The sequence below is a fragment of the Acanthisitta chloris genome, unplaced genomic scaffold (genome assembly GCF_000695815.1).
Source record: "Acanthisitta chloris isolate BGI_N310 unplaced genomic scaffold, ASM69581v1 scaffold11303, whole genome shotgun sequence".
Lineage (NCBI taxonomy): Eukaryota > Metazoa > Chordata > Aves > Passeriformes > Acanthisittidae > Acanthisitta > Acanthisitta chloris.
Window position 1 is genome coordinate 19,710 of NW_008663285.1, and position 25,372 is coordinate 45,081.

A 25,372-nucleotide genomic window follows, 5' to 3' on the forward strand; every position below is an offset into this window, starting at 1 on the left:
TCTCCCAGCTTTCTTTTACCAACTGCTCTGGGACTTCTCTTGCACTCCATGAATTTTCTGAAAGAATTGTCAAACATTCATTGGTTTCACTCTCAGATGCATTTTCACTGAGCCATGTAGTTTTGACCAAGAGCAAGTCACCCTCTTTCCAGCCTGGGACTTCCTTGAGATCCATCATCAGCAACTATGATTGCAGTGAGACCCTGTGACTCTCTTCCCTTTCAGTGGCAACTGAAGCCTTAACTACTAACACTTCAGCCTGCTCCTGTCATTGGCTGTGATGTGCTTTTGGCACCCTCTCTCTCTGGTACATAGGTAACCTACAAGTAAACTTTCCCTTGTCATCCTCCAGCATATGTCCTTCTGAACCAACGTACTTATTTCCTGCACTAACGCTCCATCATTTTGCGCTTTTGCATCCCTAATGGCTCCTTCACACCTTTAATCTCTGCTCTCTCTCCCCACTGTGGTTTCTTTTCCTCCTCCCAGCAGGAACGGGGGAGGGGGTGGTGGTGGTGTTTGCCCCTTTGCTTTTTCCTTTTGTAGTTTGTTACTATATTGTTTCTCTCTTCCCCACCAGTGTCAGCACTGAAGGACACTTCTGACAGGAAGTATGCTGTTGCCTTCCCAGCTGGTGGCAGGGAGAGATGTCCCCAGGGTGTCAACAGAAATGCTGTCCCTGGTAGGCTCAACCAGCTGGCTGGAACCAGAGGGTGTCCCAGATGCTCCTGTCTCAGACGTGATGGAGAGAAGGGAAGAGCCCAGGAGGGAAAAGAAACCACTTTGGGAAGGAGAGAGCAAATCAGTCTGGGTTGTGGAGAGGATGTCCATGGTGCTTTAGAAGGTGGTTTCTCTCTCTGTGATGCTGAGCACCTCCTGGATTGGAGGAGACCATCCCTCGTGCTTCAGTTGGCACAGCCTTGCCGTGTGCTTCCTCGGCTGTGGCAGGTCTGCCGCTGGGGAAACCAGCTGCGTGAGCCGCTGTGGAGAGGAAGGCTCTGCTGATTAAACTGACAAACAAACTGGAATCCATTAGTGATTCACAACCATTTCTGGGGGCAAAGCCATCTAGAGAGCCAATGCTCCCAGCTCCCTGCTCCTCTCCCACTGACCAGCTGTAGAAGAGGGAGGAAGAGGAGCAGGCTGCTTGAGCTGCTCTCGGTGACGATGAGCCCCGGCTCTGGGGTCAAACCTGGGCCAGGCACTGACCACCCAAGGTACAGGGCTCCTCACAGAGGAGGACGCAGGCAACTAGGACCACAGGCATTTTCTGTGGCTCTGGAGAAAACACCATAAACCCCTTCTTTTTCCTATACCAAGTAGCCATGCTTCCCATTGACTTTGGTGGGAGCCTTCTAAATGGTCTGATCATCAGAAAGTGCTGGGCATATCATGCTATGGTCCAAAACAGGGTGGTAGGTGTTGCCTACCTCAGTGGCATTTCCCAGGTAAAGCAGTCACTCCCTAGACTGGTTCCTGCCCCCAGACCATCCCAGATCTCCTTTTCCAGCCAGCCAGACTGCGATGGTGAAGACAGGGGTTGTAAGGCAGCTGCCTGCCCTTAGCTCCCTCCATCCTGTGCAATGCAGGGTGCTACAGGCTGTTCCAGAGACCTGTGTGCAGTGTTGTGACAGCTTTGGGGAGTTTATTCTTCAAAAATGCAAATACCTTCTAGCTCTTTGGGAAAAAAGTGCAGGCTCACAGGGACAGCTGCTGTGAATTTCTGGTCTTTCTTATCCCATTTTTGAAGCCCCTCTGGAGCTGCACACCTTCCTGAACTCCTGCTCTCCTTCCAAAGCCAAGTAGCACTCGATGTCCCACAGCTACCTGCCAGGCTCCATGGGACAGCATGTCATTTCCCTACTGAAACCTGACTTTTATAGTTACTAACTGTCCATCACAAGCTGTCCAGGGCAGTGCATGCTCCTCCCTCACAGAGTGCATCACAAGCAGAGCAGGCAATTCATCCATGACACGTTGGGTTTATTTTAGTGCTCCCACTCCTTGTAAGGTGCCTGCCAGAATCACAGATTTTGTTCATTTATTCAAAACTATTTGCCCCATGATTTCTGAAACTGACCTTGGTCTGCAGCTGCTCTGTGAGCAGTTCATTGTGAGTTTTCAGTCTTTGAAGCTTGAGCTGTCTTAATCAGACACATTAGGAAACAACATTTGTGTTTCTTGGTCAGTCAAGTGTAACAAGAGGAATCAGTTTTCTGCAGTGACTGATCATAATTACCAGTTACAAACTTGCTTTCAGTGAATGGTTTCAGTTGAAAGGCAGTGTTCCTGGAAGCATCTGTGTCAGGAAATTAATCCACTACATTTCTGGGGTGTGACTGGAAAAAGATAACAGGTATGTTTTGAGAAAACTTCTTTTCAAAACAGGTGCAACTATTCCAGGAGGTATCATGTGGCTGTCTTTGGTTCTGCTCTGAATCAGCCCAAGTTTAGCAGCTGATCCTTCCCACATACTTAAACCACATCTTTGGGAGTTTCTTCATGTAACTGAAAAGTCCCTGGAAATGACAACTAATATCATTTAAGCCAGGGCAAACAGAAAAGTCCTCCATCTGAAACAGGCCAAACTCAATTCTTCAGGTGTGCTCTACAATAAACATTAACACTACTCACAGCAGCATTTCAGTCCAAGAGCTTGAAGCACTTTGCCACTGGTGAGAGATACTGCTTGTGTAGCAGGCAGGACATGTGGGCAATTACTTCGCTGACAGCTCCAAGCCCTCATTTTGACCTGTAAAACCTGTGAGCTGTGGGGTGTCAGACATGACAGCCGCAGTCAAACTGTTCAAACCACCCATGGGAAACTACTGATGCAGAACTGCTAAATAGCCCCAAGCACATGAGAGGGCTATAAGAGGCAGGACTTGAGGTCTGAACTTAGAGCAAATCATACCACAGCACCTTGGCACAAGATTCACCTGGAGCTCCTCATGCTGGGAGGTGTACAGTTCTCAGCTCCCTTGCTAACTCGTAATCATGACCAGGAGGGCTCAAGGTCAAAGGCAGCTAAACAGGAACTATTTCAGAGCATCATGCTTCTCCTCTACCTTCCTGCCTGCATGGTTTATGCCCCTCTCACTGTTTTACTGAAGACTTATCACTACCATTCCCATCTGGGCCTTGTACTTTATCTTCTCCTGAGTCTGACATGGGCATTACACAGCTCTGCCACAACTTCTGTCTCTCTACTAAGACACATCACCCAGCCAGCAAAAAGAGACACCTCTCAGCCCTAACTGGGCACAGATTCATCTTGCCTGAGACAATGGAGCCTATGAGGACATCTTGCACCCAGCCCATCCCTGGCTATGCTGGCAGTGCAGGGTCCAGCTCTCCATGACTTCACAGTGTGACTGTCACACCTACACCACAGACACAGGGATCCTTGTTGTGTACTGAGGAGTGCAGAACTGGACACAGTACTCCAGATGTGGCCTCACTAGGGCAAGGATCATGATGCACCCCAGGATACCACTGGGCCTCCCAGCAGCAAGGCCACACTGCTGGCTCATAGTCAGCTTGTCACTCATGAAGACTCCCAGGTCCTTCTCTGAACTGCTCTCTAGCAGATCAGCCCCCAGCCTATACTGGGCCTTGGGGCTGTTCCTCTCCAGGTGTGGCACCTTACACTAGCCCTTGCTGAATCTCATGAGGTTTCTCTCTACCCAAATCCTGGTTTTGCACCTGGTTTACCCTGGTACCTATTGAATAGATACTACATATATATCTATATATGTCTATTTATTACACAAAGCATGATGGTGTGACACCTTATAGAAGACTCTGGTCATCTGATGATCACCCTGGGAGCTGTGCTGAGATGCTCCAAGCCCTCCAAATTGCCAACAAGAGCTACAGAGCATTCCAGGGAAGGGCCACTCACACCCTCCTTTGCCTTCTCAGAGAAGAAATGTGCTACGTGTACCTTCCCTGGGGCCCTTCCATGAGCCATCTGGGGGAAGCAACAGCAACATGCCCAGTGACCACAATCCCAGTACCTGCTTCAGGGATCCTTTGGTTTTCAGGAGGATGAAGATGGCATAGAGAGGAATACAGACCATGGAGGAGAGTGCCATCAGCCAGCCCACCGTGTAGCCCCAGGGTGGGTACACGTAGGAGTTGTTGTATTTCAAGGGGGTGTACTTGATCAGGGAAAACAGGAAGACACCCTGAGGAGCAGAAAACACAGATATAACAAGAGCAAAGGGAGCAGCCAAGCCTGGCCACCCTGCAAGGACTGACTGGGTGGCAATGAGGGTACTGTCTTGCATGAGCTAACATGGACCTTGTTACCTGCATCAAGGCAGAGCTTGGTGCATGTTGTCTGCACAAGGAGTTATCTCAGAGCCAAGGGCAGGAGTCTCTGCAGTGTAAAGCCTTCAGGCTTCCTATGAGTTCAACCTAAACCAAGTTGGCAGCAGCTTTGAGGGTCCAGCAACACTAAGACAGCAATTTATGCATATCAAAGCCAGGAATTGTTGTTCTCTGTGGCAGAAGCCCTCCAGAAGTACCATGTGGGCACAGATTTAGCCCTCCTGGGTCTCTCTAGCTACAGAGCTCTTAGATGATTTGGGCTGGCTCAAGCCTGGTTTGGAAATTTCCCTGATATTCAAGTCCTGCTGGAGCCTGAGGATGAAGGACTAGGAATTTGTTGTAGCTATAGATTCCATCTGTGTTCCCACTGAGGTCAAAGAAAACAACTCTCAACATAAGATGTAGGAGCAGAATTTGGCTCAGAAACCATGTAAAAGTCAATGGAGCAAGACAGGACATAAACACAAAACAGGCAAGAACTTGCAGAGTAACGTGCCATGCTGTCACAACTGCACTCACCAAGCACAGACCCGGGGTGAACACCAGCCAGCATATCTTGATCAAGGGCCACGGCCGGAAGCCAATCATATCCTCAATGTTGTCGTAGAAGCGGTTGGCACCTTGGTCACCAACCATCACAGAGACAAAGTCAGAGGTCAGATTGCTGTTTCCTTCAACCACTATTCACATCAGATCCCAACTTTCTTTATCCTCGGTGTTTACTCCTGGTGAAAACATGGCTATCCAAATAATAGAGCAGCAGGCAATGGGGTTTTCTGGCATTTATCTGTGGCTAAATAGAGATGGAGGTTTTAAGTTTCATCTGTAAGTTGTCATAAACTTGACATTGAAGAAATGCACAGTCTGTCAGACAGCAGCAGCTGTAAGTGGGAGGATGCAGCCAATGAACTGGTGAGGAGTGGCACAAGGAAAGGAAGGATGCCTGGTTTACACACCAGCAAGGGGAAGCTCCTGCAGGTTGCGGATATGGGGCGATCTGAGTCCAGAGTGCCAAAAGGAACAAGGAGAGTAACAAAACCCTCTCTTTGTAAACAGATATGCTGCTATACCAGGGAAGTCATATCAAGAAACCCCACTGAGCTGGGCATGACCCCTGTCCTCAAGAGCCTGCCTTCCACAGAATATTTTATCTTTGGTGCAAACTCAGAAGACCTGGCAGTCCAAACTCTTCTGGAAAACAAACCTTCCATCTGCAAGGGCTTCTGTACTGTCCAGTGAGAGCTGTCTGCTGGGAGCATGAGCTGCTTCTCTTCTCAGTAGTTTCACTTACTAGATTATGTTGCTCAGAGTATGTGGGACCCACCTGAATTCCATGGTGCACTGGAGTGAGATGTACCTCTGAAAAGCACCTAAAAGTACTGCCATTGACTAGACCATGACCATTGACTCTTCCCAGCCCAAGGCACACAGATGAAATGTATGCAATGTCATATAGAGGCAACAATGCAATGCAGATGGGCTTCAGCAGACCTTATAATAAACTCTAGGATGTCTTCAAGAATCAAGAGCCTAATGTTGGCCAGAGAGAAATTTCAAATGAAGAAAAATCAAAAAGTCATACATCAGATGCCCTAACACCTACCAAACCAAAGCTAACCAGAGATACTATACTAGACAGCCTCGGGTGAAATAGAGCAACGATACTGGGCAAAAACATGGAGCTAGTCTGCAGAGATACTATACTAGACAGCCTCAGGTGAAATAGAGCAACTATACTGGGCAAAAACATGGAGCTAGTCTGTCCAGAAAAAGGGGTACCAGTTAAGTACCTCTGGGATGAAATAATACTGTAGTTGTCTCATTGAAGTTTTATCATGGTGCTTAGCTAATAAAGAAGGATTCTGCTTTTAAGGGTGTCTATCTGTGAACTCATTGTCATGCCATGGTTCCCACCTGCAAGCATGATGAGACTGGTTCTTTGCATCTTAACACCAGAAGACTAAACTGGGCACAATACATGCCTAGAGAACTGGCCACACTTGTGAGTGCTTTGGGTTTGGTGATTTGTATTTTGGCTTGTGGTTTTATGTCTCAGAATTCTCATATTATGTTTTCTTTAAATATATTCATTCCACAAAAGCACATTTTGTGTGCTTTTCTTTCTTTTGCATTATTTTCTATATCCCATGACTAATGCTTGCAGAAAATCTCTTTTAAACCCATCCTTTTGAAGTTTTTAAGCTGGGGGGGGGTAGTTCTTTGAACACCTCATGGAGCTGAGTTGGCGAGTTAACAAGTAGCCTCAAGCAAAGACAACAAGCTGTGGCATATCAAGGGACATATAGCCTTGTGTGGGAGCCCAGCCTACACCCGAGAACTTTCAAGCTGTAAATATCATGAGGTTTCAGATAGCATTTCTGAAAATATTCTGGGGATGAAAGGAGATGGTATGTAAAATTCATTTTGCCAAAAAGCCAGAATCTTCTACAGGGTGGAAAAAAGGAGATACAAATTATATGAATTGCAGTTTAGAATATGAGCACAGCACATTACCTTATAGCATACAGTGTTTCCACAGAAACACACTGTGATGTCAGGCATGTGACAGATAAATTAGCTCATAATACAACTTTGTGGCAGATAAAGTTTCCCTGCACATTTGCATTTCAGATCTAATCAAAGAGACATATCAATTAAAGAAATACAAAGATGCCAGACAGAAAGAAGAACACACACACACCCATCCTTCACCAAGAGAACAATCCAAACCTCACGGTGTTAGTTACAATGTGCATCCACCTGTCCTTACTCCTTTTCTCTGTGCTACAACCATCAGGTCTTGCATTTGCATGTCCACTGTGGCAGTCAGTGGGTGATGTGATGAAACACAATGGGGACTGACATGAGTATCCTCAGAGAGTGTATGAACAGGAGGTTTTATGTATTCTATGTTTCACAGGCAGATGAAAAAGTAATCAAGCTTAAGAAGTCATTTAAAAAAATTTTAAAAATCAGTTCAATCGCTCAATATTGGCTTTTTGAGCAAATTAGAAGCTGGAGGATGTGCTGGAGGAACATGCCCTTCCTTCCCAGCACATCAGAAGAGTTAGATAAAGCTCCTGCAGAGAAAAACACAGAGACTTTTCTTGGAACGAACAAAGATGTTTGCTGTTATCCCCAAGATCCCAAGACAAGGAAGAATGGTATGCAGGCACAGGACAGTTATGCTGGTACCACTATGCTTGTGCTGATCGATCCCATATACCTTCAAAATGGTTGCACACTTTCCTGACAAATCCTTTAATTTTGCTACATAAATTAATTGGAATGAATTTCACATTAACCCAACTAGAGATCTGCTTACGTCCTTGTGGCTCATCCTTGGGAGTCCTTCTCATTTTATGTAGTTTATAACTACTGCAAGTGATACCCAGACTGAAAGGGCCAAAAATGTAATTTTATTTTTACAATATTCAAAAAAGCAGTGAGTTTCACAGGTCTGTTAGTTTGGAATCTATGGAAAATCCCTGTCTTTTCTCTCAAGCTGCATTTATTTGCATTCATCTATATCCAATTTAATCCACAGCATTTCAATAGGTGATAACCTATAGTGATGCCATAGTGCTAAGCTTGTGTCTGCTCCTTCTGTCTCAAACCTGCAGCATCAACACCTTTTGCATCTGTGCCTGCAGCAGATGCACCGTGGCACTGCAACCCCTGTGCATCCTGTGGGGACCAGGTGCACAGAGAAGGCCACTTATGGTCCACAAATAGGCATGCAAGGTTGCCTGCAGTCAGTGCACCTGAGAGCATAAAGCACACAAAGCCAGAGCAAGCCTGACAGCCAGAACCCAGGCAGAGGAGGCTGCTGCTCCTGGCAGCCACTGGGTGTGAGCAATAGAACTGCAGAAAGACTTGGCGCAGCACAACACAGGTTTACCCTGGGGCCACCCACAGGTACCCCTGGCATCAGTTTGCTTTAGCTTTGTAGACAGTCCTAATGATTTCAGCCCTGGCTCTCCTGTAGTGATGGATGTGCTCACTTTCTCCTGGAACAGCTAGCTAATCCTAACGTGCATGCTGTGACTGCCCGGAAAACAGCCTCTCTGCAGCACGTTTCAGTGGCATCGTGTTGTGAATCCCAGTGCTCCAAACCCATGCCTGCTTATGGAAGGGTTGCCTGTCCCAAAGTGGTAGGAAAAGAGGAGAAAAAAAAAATGAGAATCCCTCCAGCACTCCCCTCTAGGGAACATGATCAGCAGGTCCAATGCTGCACAATCCTTTCACAGGCAGAGCGCAGTACCCAAGGAAACCCTCAGGTCTTTGCAAGAGCAGCTGCAGGGGGAAGCTGCCAAGTGGTGGGTGGCTGGCATATGTGCTGGGAGAGGGGAAACTCAGAAGGCCTATTTGTGTTAGCAGAAATGGTGTAATTCTTCACAGTATAAGCAAGAAGCTCAGCCCTGCCAATTATGGTCCTGGGGAAAAAAAAACATTGATTGGCGCCGGGCACATTTGTTTTCCCACTATGATACCTCACCTTGGCCCTCTGACTACATTTTGGTCCAAAATCATCCCAATGGATACAAAGAAGGACATCAAGAGGGTAAAATCCTGCTGTGTGGAGAGGGACAAATGAACCTGTGGTGGTGAGGGGAAGGGCCATTTCTCTATCCCCAGCTACCCTGTCTCCCCTTGAGGCTGCTGGGGCAGCATCACCTCTCCTGCTGCTCACTGTCTGCCTGGCTCTTCTCCATGTGTCATTGGAAATGGCATGTGGCCTGTGTCCATACATGGCACGGGGGCTCCATACGTTAAAGCATAACTTAGTTTAATGAGTTAACCTAGCATGGTGATAATGAAGCCCTGTCACAGAAGGATGAGGATCTCCATGTCCCCTTAAATCCCAGAAGGACTGGGCAGAAGGTGACTCTGAATTAAAACCTGGCCAAAGTCTGGTATTGCAAGCTGTCAGATGAGCTTCCCTTGCACGATGTCTCTCAAAAATTAATCTGTTTTCCAGATCTGCTTCTCTTACATTCCCAGGAAGTCAAGGCCAGGTAGCTGGACTGGCTACCATTTCAGTAAGAGAGGAATTCATCCAGACTAGCAATTGGCTCCTGCTATGCATAAAGCAATTGGAGAAACTGACAACCCCTTCATCAGCAACTGAACTGCAGCCACTGCAACCTCTATAAAACTGTAAACACCAAAGAAAGCACCCATGGACTGACTGTCTGTAACAAGGCGAAGGTAGCATCAAATGAAATTAGCAGATGGCACATTCAAAGCATAGAAAAGAGAGTGACTCCTCACATAACACCTAAGTAAGCCATGGAGTTCCTTGCTGCAGCATTTTGTGGATGATAAATACTTTTGAGTCAACTGGAAAAATTAATGGAAGAGAAATAAATAGATTTGTCTTCTGTCTCTGGAAATCCCTGGGCAACAAGCAAAGTATTGCATCTGGCTCTAGGACCCCCAGCACAGGAAAGATATGGACCTGTCACAGTGGGTCCAGAGAAGGACCATAGAAACAGAGGACTGGAGCACCTCCTATGAAGACAGGTTGGGAGAATTTGGGCTGTTCAACCTGGACAAGAGAAAGTTGCAGGGAGACCGTGTTGCAGACTTTCAGTATATAAAGGGGGCTTGAAGTGACATGACTTGTAGTTTTAAATTGAAAGAGGGTAGATTTAGAGTGGATATAAGAAATTTTTTACTATGAGGGTGCTGAGACACTGAAACGAGTTGCCCAGAGAGGTTGTGGATGCAATACCATTGCAAATGTTTAAGGCCAGGTTGGACAGGGCTTTGAGCAACCTGATCTAGTGGAAAGTGGCAGGGAGGATGGACCTTTAAAGGTCCCTTCCAACCCAAACCTTTCTATGGTTCTACAAGTTGTTAAAAGCTGGAAGAACTTTCACAGAAAGTATCATTCCTAATTTTTCTGCTACTGTACTCCTTCCTGAGTATCCACTCCTGACCACTGAGACACAATATGATGTGTTGCAGTCTTTTCCTTAAGTTAGTTAGGCAATGCTGCTTGATGTAGTTGTGGGATGTAGGGTCTGGTCTAAGCTGGCATCTAGTGTAGCTCTACATGATCCTTACAGGTACCAAGCTTGTGCAGCTCCATGGAGCTAAGGAAAGAGAGCAGCTGCTCTGCATCACACACAACTAGACTCTTTGCCCAAAAACCATCAGCCTCAATGGAATCTTCAGGGAGATGAACTGCAGTTGCAGTGCTCAGGAAGTGATCTCCCATAGGATATCAGAGGATACTCTTCTTACTGCACACACTAACAAGCAGTTGGTTTTCTCATGATAGTTCATGGAGCTGGGTGTAATCCTACTCCTGAGTAGTTTAGTTACAGACTTTACTGAGAACCAGTGCAGTCCATCCTGTTTCTTTTAGGAGTGCCATCACAGCCTTGTAAACAGGAAGAGTGTATCAGCCCAGGAGTGACACGGCAAGTCAACATCCCAGCATTTTGGGTTAAATTAACTGGCAGGACTAAACTAAAGGCACAGTGTAGGCAGACAGTGAAAGAGCCCAGAGAACAGCAGTCACCCCTCTATAGCTGATTTTCTAATACAAAGGGCAGATGGGAAGAACAGCAAGGTAGTTAACATGGGGAAACTTCACAGAGGGAAAAACCATTCCCACTCTAAATGTGGAGCAATTAAGAAATGTTGCAAGGAAACAGTGAAAATCAGACAAGAAAGAGGGTAATTACAGCATTTCTTTTCCCCCTAAGGATCTTTTCTGTCCAATCCCATTTCCAAACCCCCCTATTCTTCCCTTGAGAAAGAGCAAAGCAGACTTTTGTCCTCCACTTACCATACACCCACCCTACACAGATGACTTCAAAAATGGCCAAGAAGAGCAGGCATGTGCCACTGGCAGCATAGTAGTCAAAGAGCTGGAAGATGTACATCCCACCCTGTTGGAGAGGTAGAGAAGACAGAGCCTTGACAAGACTATTCCATGTCAGGGAAAAATGAGTGAGGCAAGCAGACGAATAGCAGCAGAAACACTGAATCTAGAGCAGGTGGGAGAAGAGCCTTCTCTTGGGGTTGCCCCCACTCTGTCCTAAAAAGACAGTCAGGCCTGGTGGCAGGAGGATATTTCCTTACCATTTTATGATACTGCTGGGCTAGGCAGGTTTCTGTGTCCATAGGAGCAGGAATCAATCTGTTTGCTGGTTTTAAATCTGTTAGCAAGTTTCCAGCATAATTTAAAAATACCATGTACGAGTGCAGAAATTTGCACCCAAGAAATTGGAATCTTGAGCACCAGGATATTCAGATACCTCATTTTACCCTCATACAGCTTTACATGATGCTCAAGGTCCAAGCTGTGCAATGACAGGTGCACGTGGCTTCCCTGCTGCCTCTGCCTTCGAGCTGAGCACTGTGGAGCTGCCATGAGCTGCCTGTACCGGTCAGGGAATGACCTGCATGTGATTTCTCAAAGAGAAAGTCCTTCCAAGTCAAGTAGGTACTTTCAAATAGTGCTGAAGGGCTCTAGACAAGCAGTTTCACTCAAATTGATTGCAGTGAGAGGTGCCTACAGCAGATCCTTAGCCAGGATCCTGTTGGATAATCATTCATCAGTGCCTAGGAGGTTTAGCAGGACTTAGCTGTCACTACAGCATGCATGAAGGAAGCACGGGGCAGTGCTAAGGCCCCACCCAAGCACGCAGTAGGCACACAGAGCACAGTACAGCACAGCACTGTAGAAGAAGTGCTTGGCTGTTAGCTGCAGAGCAGTGTGAACACCATGCACATAGCACAGCACTGACACACTGCTCCTACTGCTCCTTGGGATTACAAGCTTCCCATGGGCTCAGGCAGGGTTACAGTGCAGCTGTAACACCCAGGCTCCCCTCCTGCTGCTCTGCTTTGTGTGGAAAGCAGCCAACAAACAATCACTGCCCTTAGATGAGCTTGTTTTCAAACAGCTCAGCTTGTTTTAGCTATCAGGTCTGGTATTTGCACAAAGCTTTATGTCAGACAGCCTCTTTGGCAAGTGGGACCGACTCCCTGGAAGGCTCAGTTATGCAAAGAGTGCACCAGCATCACACAAGGTCAAAGCAACACTGGCTGTGGGAGACACCAGCTAATGCATTAGAAATGAAGGATGATTAACAGCATCAAAGATGAGCTTGCTGTCTCCACCCAGACCTTGAGAGCTGCCTAGCAGGGGTTTTGATGCTCAGCTATATAACCCAGCCTCTTCTTTCTTACCTCAGTGACCAGCAATAAGCCCAGCAGGTAGCATATGATTGCAATGGCCAGGATCAGCAGCTCCCGACGTCCCTTCTTCCGAAACACTCCTGGGAACATGTCAATAATAGCTGTCACCATGCTTTCCACACAGACGAACTGCAGGTGAAAACAGGCCAGAAAAAATCAGTGTCTCCCCTTCCTCAAGCACACACTTACTCTCACTGTCCCTTTTTCCTCCAGCCACCCTAACCTTATTTTGTTGTTTTTGCTTTTCATCTGTCTCGCTTCCACCAAGAGTCAGCCGAAACAGGGAGGAACGTCCTGATTCTCCAGGTACAGGGGTTGAGGTGCTGCAGAGCAGGGCACCCTGCCTGGGGGACATTCCAGGACAGCCCTGCTGCCCTTGTGCCAGCACTCCAGGGTTGCACACTACATGCTGTGGGGTGTTCTGCTAGGTGTTGTTCCTGGCATAACGGGGGTATAGAATGGTATGAGATGGGCACACCAGAAAGTACAAAAGGATCACTCTGGCAGGATTCAGCTGGGAGAGAACGGCCCCATTCCCCTTGCCAAACTGCCCTGCTCTGTGCCAGGCCTCACTCTGCAGTGTGCATGGTTTTCCTGCTGGCAGAGATGGGAGGGGATGTAGCCAGGACACCCTCACCCACACACAGGAAGAAGGATGCCAGCAGAGATGCCAACACATGTAACCACTGGCCTGCCATTGGCCCTGGCTCTGAGCTCCCTCAGTGTGAAAGTGCTGTGTACAATGTGAAGAACATGTTTAAGGTCCAGCAAAGCACAGACCCATCTTACGCTTTCCAATGACCATGGGGAGTGCTCAGGGTGGGGACAGGCACCTAGGTGTTAGATGAGGAGGAGCATTTGCTGTACCTGACTGTCCAGTCCCAAGAAGATCAGCATGAGAAAGAAGAGGCAGGACCAGAGCTGAGACACAGGCATCATCGTTACTGCTGTTGGATATGCTATGAAAGCCAGGCCAGGACCTGCCAACAGACCACAGGATGACCACATGTGCCCCCACACCAGCACCTGCCACTACCACCTTGCAGCACAGAGCAAGCTCACATATGTCTTCAAAGTTCATATTGCCAAAGCTCCTTGCACACACAGGGCTGAAATCTGTGTCAAGGAGCACTAGTCCCACAGATCTCTCTGCAAACACCATTGCAATAGAGGATGTAGATAACATCTTGGGCTTCACTTCAGAAAAATCCTTCCCCTTCAGGTTTTCTGTTTTCCCTTGGCTCTGAAGTCTCTCAGAAAAACCTACCTGATTCAGCCACTTCTGCAATGGGCACACCCTGCTCTCGAGCCATGAAGCCCAGCACAGAGAAAATGGCAAAGCCAGCAACGAAGCTGGTGGCACTGTTCAGGAAGCAGAGCATGATGCAGTCCCTGCAGGGGGGAGACCAGAGAGAAATTGGTGTTTTCTGCTGCAGAATGGGTCCACTTGGGATCATGTCTGTACTCAGCTTCCCTCACTGGACAGCATTAACTAAGAAACAGCAATGTTGTTCTTGAACCCCCTCAGAAGTAAAAAGCTCAGAGCAGAGCCAAAAATCAGCCTACCTACCCTCTACCCTACTGTTCAAGAGTTACAGGATTATAAATGGCACAGAGGGAGAATGGGTCATCACCAGTGGCTTGTGAATAGGATGACATAAAGACACAGGGACATGGCAACAAAAAAGCTGGCAAGAGTCAAGAGAATAGGAAAAATAACAGAGAAAATGAGGAAAACAGAAAATCAGAAGAGGAAAGACATTGCAAAAGTAAGCATAGTCGAGCAAGAGGAGTATCTGAAAGCATGAACTCATACAAGTTCAGCGGTCATCACCAGTGGCTTGTGAATAGGATGACATAAAGACACAGGGACATGGCAACAAAAAAGCTGGCAAGAGTCAAGAGAATAGGAAAAATAACAGAGAAAATGAGGAAAACAGAAAATCAGAAGAGGAAAGACATTGCAAAAGTAAGCATAGTCGAGCAAGAGGAGTATCTGAAAGCATGAACTCATACAAGTTCAGCTCAGCACAAAAATTCTCACCTGACAAGAGTCGTGTCTACACTGTCTTTATTAACTATGCTCAGATGACAGCTGGAACATGCTATGATACTTGTCCTGAAATATTTGTGCACTTGCTCCCTGCAAAAATGGGGCACCAGTCTGAGCTGGCTGGGCTGGAAGTCTCACACCCTGGGATTGATTCTGCCTGGGCAGCTGCCAGAGCTGACCCACAGTATCAGCTCCTGTGGGGCACTGTGTACACCCACTGCATTTGGGCCACCCAGAGCTAAGCTGCCAGCATAAGGCACCTAAGGAATTAGAGGAAGGTGTCAGCACACCACTCCGTTGGTGACAGACCCATTTTGGGAGAGCCAGGGAAAAGTATTAACTGCCTGACCAACAGCTGTGGCAGCACCTACTGGAGAACAGGAGAGATGATTGATGTCTCACAAGTACAGTTCCGTTTTCCCATCTGTGCTGGAGCAATATGTGAAGGAATAACAAAGCCCCTGCTTGTCAGGGCTCTGTGGAAGGTGTCAGAAATGGTCCTGATGGCTTCACCGAGCTCCATGTCAGGCCATGGATAAAACAGATCTCTAATCCAAGGGCAAGGAGAAGGCCAGACAGACTTGATTAATCACATCGATAGGATCAAAAGGCGACTGGCAGTATATTAGCCTGGTGCTAGTAAAGCCCTGGAGACAGAGGGCCCAGCCATCCTGTTTGTACCACCTCCCCTGCCTAGCAAGTGACGGCAGAGCTGGCTGTGTTATCCCCTCCCACTCACCCTGTCAAAATAGACTGTGGTGTCTCCACAGGGGCTGGAGACACTCTCCATTTTCGTTCCTCCCCCTCCTCCCTCTCCCGCTTCCAAGGTGACTCATGCAGGAGAGTAGTATTAAAGCCTTTTTCTGGAGCTCCTCTGTTCCCTCAGCCACTCTCCATCCCTATACTGAGTCCTCTGCAACTTCTGCACTCTAAGCAGCTTGTTAGCCAAAGCAGCATGACCCCAGGACTCCCCCAGGGACAGAGCCTGCTTCTGATGTGGCTCTGTGCTGTCTGAGCAAATTTCCAGCAGGATACATGGAGTCTAGTCTTGCCTGTAACAGTTGTTGTTGTATTTGTTGTAGCTGCCCAGAGCTGTCAGGCAACCCTGGCAGATGGCGTAAGAGAAGAGGATTTGCGTTCCTGCATCCATCCAGACCTGGAACAGAGAAAGGCAGTAGTCTCCATACCTGGCAACAAAATAAACAAATGGCTGCGCCCTGCCAACAACAACCCTTCCATCCATGGAGAACAAATCCTGTGAGACAGAGAGGGGACCAGTGACTGTACACTGGGTAGTGCCCTGGGAAAACTAAGCTATAGAACTGGAAATCCTCTAGGAAAAGTCTCCTGAGGAGACCGTAATTTCACCACTCGAGGTGACACCATCCTTCTCCATCCTGTGCCTCTGCACTCAGGATAGAGATGGCATCCATGATATCATGGCTCCAGTTGAAGCTGACATCACAGATGTCTGTGGTCCTTATGTGGCCCAGAGTTTGCAGAGCCACTGGTGAGTCACCCCAAATGAGACTGTGATTAGTGATCAATGCAGTCCCTTCCCTGCTCCCCTATCTAGTTTACGACATCTCTGAGGCCACGGTGCAGGGTGAAGATAAGAAAATTGCCAGGCTGAGATATTGTAGGCCAGAGGGGTGTCATGAACCCAGGTTTCTGTTTCCTCTGGAGTTGCATGGGAAAAGCTGAGTGGGCTTCTTTGATGCTGCTCCAGCCGTATCCTTTGTGGAGGAGATGAACTATAGGCTGAGCTGCAGCTCTGCTCCCACGTGCTCCCAGGGACAGCCCTGAGCATGAGCCAGCAGGCAGGCAGGGAAGTAGCCCACCTTTCTGATCATCTCCAGGTTCCCTGCTCGCTCTGTTTTTCCTCTAAGCAGACCCCAAGTACAAACATCCAGGCAACTGGAATTTGGTAGCCTTCAAAGAATCCCAGCCCAGGCATTGCTGCTTAAATCCACATGGATTTCTCACAGATAGGCACGTACACAGGAGTCCTTTAGTCATGGACACACATCCCACTTTAACCAAAGCCTCACATTCTGCCTAAACTCAGTAGCTAGATCTCATTCCTGGAAAGGCTATGTCAGCTTTAGTTAGGCTGTGAAAGATAGGGAGGTTTTCAGTGAATAAGCTCTGGCCATGAATAAAACAGACTCAGCCCCAGTCAACCCTCTGTTAATTGTTTTGATATTAAAATGCCATTTCTGTTCAGTGGGATTTTTGCATCCAGTGGGCATTTTGCATTCGGTGCACTACAGATTTGTATTGGCAACACATAGATGCGTCTGAAAGCCACTTGGGGGACAAGGGCATTTGGCAGCTGGTTAGGAAGCAGTTGGGACTTTGGATGTCTGGGAAGATGTGGAAGGTCTGATGAGACTGTGGGCTAAGCTTATTGCTTGGCTGCCTCCATAAAAAGATTCAGAGGTGGAATAATTAACAGCAGTATCATTTAAATGGTCTTCTGGGGCAGGGGTCTGCATAACACCTCCCTGGGCATTGCTGGACCCACATGGGGAAGGAAAGCAAACTACTGCTACAGAAAGGTGTGAGAGCAGAAATCCCAAGGGGTCCCCCAAGGAGGGTCCTGCAGCCTGCCCTGTGCACCCAAGGGTGTTTCCCACATCTGCCAACTGAGGCTACTTTGCAGGTCCTGGGTTTGCCTCCACCCTCTACCCTAAACTGGGCTTTGGGTGCATACCATCCTCCTTGCCAGGGGCAAGGGGACATCTCCATGAGCTCCCATGAGTGGTGTCAGAGACTGACCCTTTGGCCAGCCCCTGACACAGGCAGGTGGGACCAGCCCCAGGGCATGTGAAGGGAACCTGCTGCCTGGCTGGAGCACAGCCCACATTGCATGTGTGCATTTGGTCTCTGCAAGCACAGGGACCCCACACTCTCTGGAAGGGCAGAGTTGGAGCCAAACAAAGTGCTAAGCAGGCCAGAAAAACTGGAAATTGGTAGATTATATACACCTTCCCTTAATTATCTGCATTTAACAGTCAGGAAGCCATCTGCTACATGCTGAATACACCCTTCCAGTTTTGCTGAGCCCGTGCAATGACCTCACATGCCCATATGCTGCACAGCACAGGCAAAAAAGCTGGGCTGTGCAGGGGGACTAGAACCCCTCAGCAGTATTACGGATTCTGGTTCTCTGGTCTCCTTTCAGAGAAGACAGCTAGACTCTCAGCTAGCAGCAGATCCAAAGACCAGTACACTGCAAATATTCTTGTGGCCAGCATTTGCCTGACCACCCCCCACCTGTGGGTCTGCCAGCCTGGAAATGTCTGGCTTGAGGTAGAAGATGATGCCCTCGGCAGCCCCCGGCAGCATGACTCCTCGCACCAGCAGGACAACAAGCATCACGTACGGGAAGGTGGCAGTAAAGTAAACGACCTGCACGTGCAGGGAAACAAGAGGAGAGTGTCAGCAGGGAGAGGGTGCAGGTATCACCTCACCTCATCTCATCTGCAGGTCCCCACCCCAGCAAACGTCTCTGGACTCTGCTGTTGGCTATAGCTGCTACAGCTAGCATAGAAGAGGGGTGGGAATGAAATTAATCAAGGTTACATCTCACTGGGGATTTAGTTAATCTACATTTTATTCCTCATCCAAGCCTCTGTCACTGGTTGCTCAGCTTTCTCTTCTTTTTTTTCCAGTCAGTGTTAATTTCCCTGCTCTCCAGCTGTTCTCTTCATCTTTCTGGAGCTGCAGAAAAAACACAGATCCCTTCCTGTCACTGAGTTTTAATGAGGAGTTATTAAAATGGTCCTATGCCCAGCAAGAGTTTTCCAAATTAAATAGCAACTTTTGCTGCCCAATTTGAGACACTTCTGAGGGGTCTCATTTCCAGGAGTGCTCATGCGTCACTCTCATCCCTTCAATGCCTCTGAAGCTCACAGGTAAAAAATGGGGGCACCTCAAAGCCTTTGAAGAAAATGTAGACCATTATTTTTGTAATGCCTTCTTTTCACTTCTTCTTGTGTGTGATGTAAATAAATTTTAAAGTAGAATTATTCATCTGTAATCCATTACGTAATGTAACATTCCTTTTTTTCTATTTGCGAAGTATCTTTAAGTTGCAACTTCCCAATATTTATCCATTACCAGAATTCATCCAAGTAAAGTGAAGACTTGTTTACTCTATGGCTTCATAGTGAGTGGCCTAAAATGACATTTTTTTCTGCTTAGTGATAATTGGTCAAATGAGTCACAGTACATGGTACTTTTGCTGTTCCCCAATTGAGCAAGGATGCAAACACTTTTGGTATAATGATTAAAATCTACCTTCAGAAATCACTTCTGGGGAACATTCGTATACATCAGCTGATACACAAGGAGGGGAAACATGGAAACAGCACAGGAATGGGCAAAATGAATATAAGCACAAGGAGGGGAAACATGGAAGTAGCACAGGAATGGGCAAAATGAATATAAGGAAAAAACTTCAAGAAAATGAGTCTCCATGGAGTTGTTTGATATTATTTTCCTGAGGTCATTATTGTGACTTCAAGAAAATGAGTCTCCATAGAGTTGTTCGATATTATTTTCCTGAGGTCATTATTGTTTCTTTAATTTGGATTCCTAAAATCACAGAAGCATAAACATAAGGGTCTGGCAGGGTTATCTGATCAGAGCAGCCTCTCAGGCAAGCACAACTCCCTGTTTAATCTGCAGTTGTTGAACAAAGTTAGGCACTTACTAAGTGTTCCTGGGCCTTCCCTACTTCTTGTACTAATACATAGTTGGCAAAGAAGAAGGAAACAGTTGAATTTTTTGAAAGTGCTTCTGTAATACTCAAAATTACTGCTTGCAGAGAAAACAACAGTACTGTTTGACCTGTAGTATACTTTGGCACAGAAAGCCCCTCCCTGTATTGTTGCATCATGCCCATAACATCTGGCTGGTAAAAAGTAATTCCTGTACCCTAAACCATGTGATGGAAAAATCTTCTGTAGTCTCAGGGAACCAACCCATTCCAGCTACTAAGTGCACCCACTGTTTCTTCTCTCTTTCTTATCTGACTTTACCAAGCTCAATCAGCTCAACCAGACTGACTGAACTGCTTTAGCTTTCTCCTTGTGCAGGCAAGTTTTTCACACTGGGGCAGCACTAGGCAAAGGAGAGACTCAGTGAGGAAGGCTGAGAGCTGAAGGAAACCTGAGGTGACTTAATGACACTTCCGTGCTGGTCAAACAGCCTCTCAGACCCAATCTCCCAAAATCAGCATGATACCTCTTGTGAAGATGGCACTGTGTTATTCAAACCAGGGGACATCAGAGATTTAAGGCTTAAAATGCAAAGCATCCCCTCTCCCCACAGATGTGGAGTCTGGCTGTCCCTCCTTGAGAAATGGTGGACAACAGGTCAGCACCAGCCAGAGCCAGAGTCATCAGCAAAATGTGAGGAAAATGTAGTGAGCAGAGCAAGCTATTGTCTTGCTCTGTTGGAATGGGTGTTCAGTGCAGTTTTAAGGTAGGAGGTGGGATTTGACACTGAAACATGGACATTCAGTACTACAGGGAACACCTGCCAATAGTAGAGACAGTGATTTGAAGGAAGAAGTCTGTTGCAGAAATTGGTTCCCCTCTCTTTGTTATTGGGATATCCACTGGACACCTACAAGACCCAACTGACCCACCCATCTCATTGCAGCTCCAGGAAAGAAAGAGGTCCTGAGCAAATCAAGGCCATGGCAGCATCTCTAATATCCAGCCCAAGGCATCACACTCCAAAAGGAAAACCAGTCCACCTGCCTTACAGGATCAACATCCGGAGGGAGCTTTGGCTCCATCCTTGCTAGCAAAATGCAGACAGTGACCTAAACTGCAGTTCCAGGGAGAGTACAAAAGAGAGCACAGACACTTGGCCCAACCCAAGTGTTTTGCAGGATAAACAAGCAGAAAAGATTCATTATCTATTCACTGAGCTGGGTACAGGTAGCAGCTTGTCTGTTTTGCTCAAGTGTTTAATTACTGCCAGGGTTGGGAAGTTTGCCACTGCAGAGGCTCTCGTTAAAAACACCAGCAAGCCACACCAGGACAACACAGTGATGAGCGAGTGACTCCCAAGGGCACTTGGGCAGTAGTCATCAGCCACTGTGGGTATCTGCAAGGGAAAAGGTGACTCAGGACTCCCCTCAGTTCCAAGTTCTTTCCCTGTTCTCCCCTCCTGGTTGGACCTACTCTTTTATTCTTCCTCAAAGAAGTCAAACACAACTGGTGACAATCAGTATGGTCTCACAAGGTTTTAGGTTTGACTTCGGTACCGTGTGTCTTCTGCCCCTACTTCATGAAGAGGGAAAAGAGATTGGGGAAGAAACGTAAGATGGGTACAAGGAAGCTTATGGACTGGTAGGATAATCTTCATTCCTACTTTGCCTGTGGACTTGACCCCTTTCCAGATGCAGAAGTAGCAGATGATCCACGCCAGCAGGAGACACAGCGCCAGCTCCCAGCGCACGGTGCCCAGATTGTGAATACCATCCGTGAGCCCCAGGACTCGCTTCCTGCCAGTGTCCAGGGACAGGGAGAGAAGCATTAACACCCCAGACCTCAGTCACCCAAGACAGACCTTTCCCATATTACCCCATCCAGAGACTTAATAGACTATCCACAACTCATCTGCCCAGGGCTTCCAGCCACGTGAATCACCCCAGCTCTGCTTAGGGCTCCCCTCTCTCTCATTTCTGCTGATGTTGCTCCACCACTTCCTGTAGATGGTCCAAACCCTCCCACTCTCCAAAACCACGGTGCCATGCCCATCAGACCCACACTACAGAAAACCAACACCTGCTCCCCATAGCTCCCCCACTCCAACAGCTGCCCAGCAGAGGCTACTCAATCCAAAGCAGGCCACCAATGCCATCATCACCCCATGGCCACCATTCTCCCTTCCCATGCACTACAGACAGCCTATATATAAGCATAAATGATCTTTATGATTCCCATGCCCTTCCTTCAGCCTCCTTCCTTGAAGACTCACCATCATGAAGGTGGGCCACACAAAAACTCAGAACTATATTGTATGCAGTCCCCAGAAGCCCAACCCCACACTTAGAATTTCTCTGCACTCCCTTCTCCAAACCAGTCCCCTCAGGGACCCCTTGCTTTCTATGTAGAAGACCAGAACTGTCATTTCAGAGAGGTCTCAGCTCTTGCTAAATAGCATGTGCAAAGCACAAGGCAGCAGAGGGGACCCAGCACTGTGCAGACTCTTTCTGAAAACATGGGTGTGTATCATCTTCGATGTGATCTCTGGTGGCTGCACAGTCAACAGGCTGCAAAAGACTCAACCCTTTCAGAAGCACTTTAGGTGCCATAAATAGGAAAAAACCCAAAAACAACTGCTGAAGCTGAGTCCCTGACACCCCTCTTCTTTATGAGACCTTCCTCAGTAGACTGTGGAGATGTGGTGTGGCACCAGCAGTCATTTCAGCCTATCCAGGCTGCAGTGATGACCCTGTCTGGGACACTGTCCAGCCTGCTGTTGGACCCCTCCCTCAGACAGTGTTTTATTGCCTCCAGCCCTGTGACCAAACCTCCTCAAATTCCTCTCTGGCATCTCATGCATGTACCTCAGATCCCTGCTCTCTAGGGATGATCCTGAGCAGCCTGATGAACAACTTTCCTTAGGCAGCAAGCAAAACGTGGGCAGAAGAAGGGAGAAGGCAGCTTCATCCCTTTCTGTTTCACTGTGGAAGACTGTTCAGTCTGCCCTGGCCTCTCATGCTTGCCTGCCAACAGTAGCCTGCAACACCCAACCCATGTACCCACTGCTTGCAGCAAGTCTTCATCTGCTTTTTGTGCCTGTTTTGGTGCCCACATTCACCCAGACACTTCAGTGCCAGAAAGAGAATATGCCTGTGCGTGTGTGCACATGAGCAGGCACCCTGTGAAGCAGGCTTCAGGGTGGATCCAGTCCTCACGGCCCTGGGCTCTGTGCCGATCTCCTTGGCAGCTCAGTGTGCTCCCCATGCTCAGGTCTGACGTATGGCACCTCACTTGGTCCTACAGAGACACATAGCCCACCACCCAGATACTCCTGGAGCTGCAGCCTCTGGGTGAGAGAGGAGTCTGAACACAGGGAAAGCAATCACGTACTCCCAAAACTCGATCATTGGGGAGGTGGTGTTTGCGGGCAAGGTCCTGTTGTCCAGGCTGGATCTATTCAGAATGTCCACACAGAGATCTACCAAAAGAAAAGGAAGCTGATGAGCCAGAGAAATCCTCTAACACTCCTCCATGAGGGATGCTCCTTCCCCTCTGCACTCTAACCCACACTCTGGCAGCACACAGACCCTTCACCCTGTTCTATAGAGCATCTCATTAAACTCTTGCATCTCATTAATCATCTCATTAAACTCTGGCTCTCCCCGGCTACAAATCCCAATCCAACAGTAGCCAGAGGGCTTCAGAAAGGGGAGAGAGGAAGGAGAGAACGATTACCTGCCAAATGAGAACCAGATGGCTGCAAAATATAGATTATTGAGCAATAGCCACTATGAGTAGCCAGGATAAAAAATCCCATTCTCCTCCCACATCATGCACCATTCCCTGTCCACACATATATGCATGTGTTCACACACAAGGCAGCTGCCTTGATGCTCCCCTCTGCCATCCCCAACCCTGTCACATGGCATGAAATTACTAGAAACAGAGGAGATGCCGTGCATCCAAGAAATGCACCTTGTCTTGCACTTAGCAAGCAAAAGACAATCCACTGTAAAGCTGAGGAAGCCTGGCTGTGCCTGGGAAGCTTCTGCCTGCTAAGAGAACATGTATGGCTTTCCTTGCAAACAAACCCATGCTGGGAGAACTGAAGGAATCAGATCAACTCTTTAAAAGGCTGGTTACCTCTGCTGGGATGAAGGGGCAGAATAAGTGGTGAGTGAATGGCCCATGGGGAGGAGAAATTTAACACATCACAGAAATGAACCATCTGACACAAGAGAAAAACAGAGGGAACCAAGCTGCTGCTGCTGAGCAAAACAACCTATTCAATATGTCCTGTCAAGGACATGAGATCCAAGAGGATTACCTCATGTCTACCCCATCTTCCCAGGCACAGCCCAAGTGCCTTGAGTGAAACCAAAGCCAGATCTTCTCTGCCGGGCGCATTTGTGTGAATTGTGGGCATGAGGAGATGAGATCCTTGGCCAGTGTGATGGTATAGAGGCTGTATGGATGTGATTAAACCAAGAAAAGAGTGTTCTTAGAGTTCTGTGTTACTTGCTCCTGTACTGGCAAAATCCTCCAGTGCAGGCTTGGCCTGATTTATCCAAAAGCTGAGTGCATGGAGGAAACTGTTTAGGTACTGGCAGCAGCTGTCCCAGTAACTCTGAAGGAGTGGGGTAGAGTAAGAGAACTGTAAGATAAATTTTTGTACCAGAGCTAATAAAAAGTTCCTGCCATGTGAGGAGAACTAGACTGGCTTGAAAATTCCTGCTTGCCAGAAAACAGATCTTTTGGTGAAACCACATCGCAGTTCATGGGTACTTCTTATCCAAACAAAACATACTTTCTACAAACCCCAGATAGTTCCTGGGAATTGGAAAGAAGCTAGAAGCTAATCAAGGGAAAGTGTACCTGAGTTCCAGGGGTTATTGCAGCTGGCCCATGGTAGCACTGAAGTGAAGGAGCTGAACAGGTAGAAGAGTGCCCAGGACAGGATGATGATGTAGTAAATATTCAGATACCACTCAATGACTTGTGAGGCATATCCAATTCCTGCGAAGGAAAGCAGAGGAGGTGAGGATGGGGCTGCTAACCAACTCCCAGTGCATCAGGCTTAACCCGAAACAAAGACACAGACTATGTTGTGGTAAGAATGGTGCAACACCAACAACGTTGTTACCTAAGGGGAAGAGAAAGGATTTTGTGACCGCACACACAGAGAGGTAATGCATCAGGCTTAACCTGAAACAAAGACACAGACTATGTCGTGGTAAGAATGGTGCAACACCAACAACGTTGTTACCTAAGGGGAAGAGAAAGGATTTTGTGACCGCACACACAGAGAGGAAACACTGTTGGTATCTCTGGACAGGTCTATGGTGGAGCAGACCTTTCACTGATGTGAAAAACATTTTCTGACCACTACCATGACACTGTATTACAGTGCTTCTCCTTCAGGAAAACCAGCTCTACCCTTTAAAGAAAAAGAAATGCAGGTGAGTCTCTTCAGGAAAGACTCAGGAAAAAAAGAGTTCTCACAGATGATGTACATCATGCATAAAGTAACATGTTGGGACCAAAGTACAGACTTAGGAGCTGAGCTCTGGTCTTGGGTCCTGCTCGTGCCCATTGCTCATGGAGACATCAGAACAGTAATCAGGCCAGAAAGGGCCAATTCCTTGCTTTAGAACTGGTTGTCAGTGACCTTTGAGATGCCACTACTGTTCACCTCCAGGCCCGTGCCGGAGCACAGGGATCTCCAGAGCAGAGGCTCCCAGACTCCGTGGGGAGTTTCAGATGGTGCTGCACACCTGTGCTTGAGCAAGGTAACCAGTCCTCCAGACTGCCTGAACACAGGCTCCTCTGTCTGCAACATGAGGGCACTGAGGTCTCTTCTGAACAGGATGGGGGAAGTCAGATTAATTAATTCATTAAGGTCATTAAACATCCTTCTCCAGGGCCCCAGAAATCCTGGTTCTTATACCTGTGCCTTAACTTCAGTCCCATCCTTGGGCTGTCACATCAGTGTGTGCACTCTGTAGTTCCCCCAGTTTGCAGGATGCCAGACTGC

General features: G+C 47.6%; 1 protein-coding gene across 1 annotated transcript in view; it reads right to left on the reverse strand.

Annotated features, from left to right (window-relative positions):
- Nucleotides 1–837: 837 nt before the first annotated feature.
- The window catches only part of SLC6A12 (solute carrier family 6 (neurotransmitter transporter), member 12), a 28,874-nt gene continuing 4,339 nt past the window's right edge, over nucleotides 838–25,372 (reverse strand). Inside the window, exons 3-14 of the mRNA XM_009070937.1 lie at nucleotides 24,214–24,354; nucleotides 22,729–22,816; nucleotides 21,002–21,134; nucleotides 17,888–18,022; nucleotides 15,661–15,764; nucleotides 13,823–13,947; nucleotides 13,423–13,535; nucleotides 12,547–12,684; nucleotides 11,138–11,240; nucleotides 4,855–4,955; nucleotides 4,020–4,190; nucleotides 838–981 (exon numbers count right to left, since the gene is read on the reverse strand). Coding sequence (XP_009069185.1) covers nucleotides 838–981; nucleotides 4,020–4,190; nucleotides 4,855–4,955; nucleotides 11,138–11,240; nucleotides 12,547–12,684; nucleotides 13,423–13,535; nucleotides 13,823–13,947; nucleotides 15,661–15,764; nucleotides 17,888–18,022; nucleotides 21,002–21,134; nucleotides 22,729–22,816; nucleotides 24,214–24,354 — 1,496 coding nt within the window. The remainder of the gene's footprint in view (nucleotides 982–4,019; nucleotides 4,191–4,854; nucleotides 4,956–11,137; nucleotides 11,241–12,546; nucleotides 12,685–13,422; nucleotides 13,536–13,822; nucleotides 13,948–15,660; nucleotides 15,765–17,887; nucleotides 18,023–21,001; nucleotides 21,135–22,728; nucleotides 22,817–24,213; nucleotides 24,355–25,372) is intronic.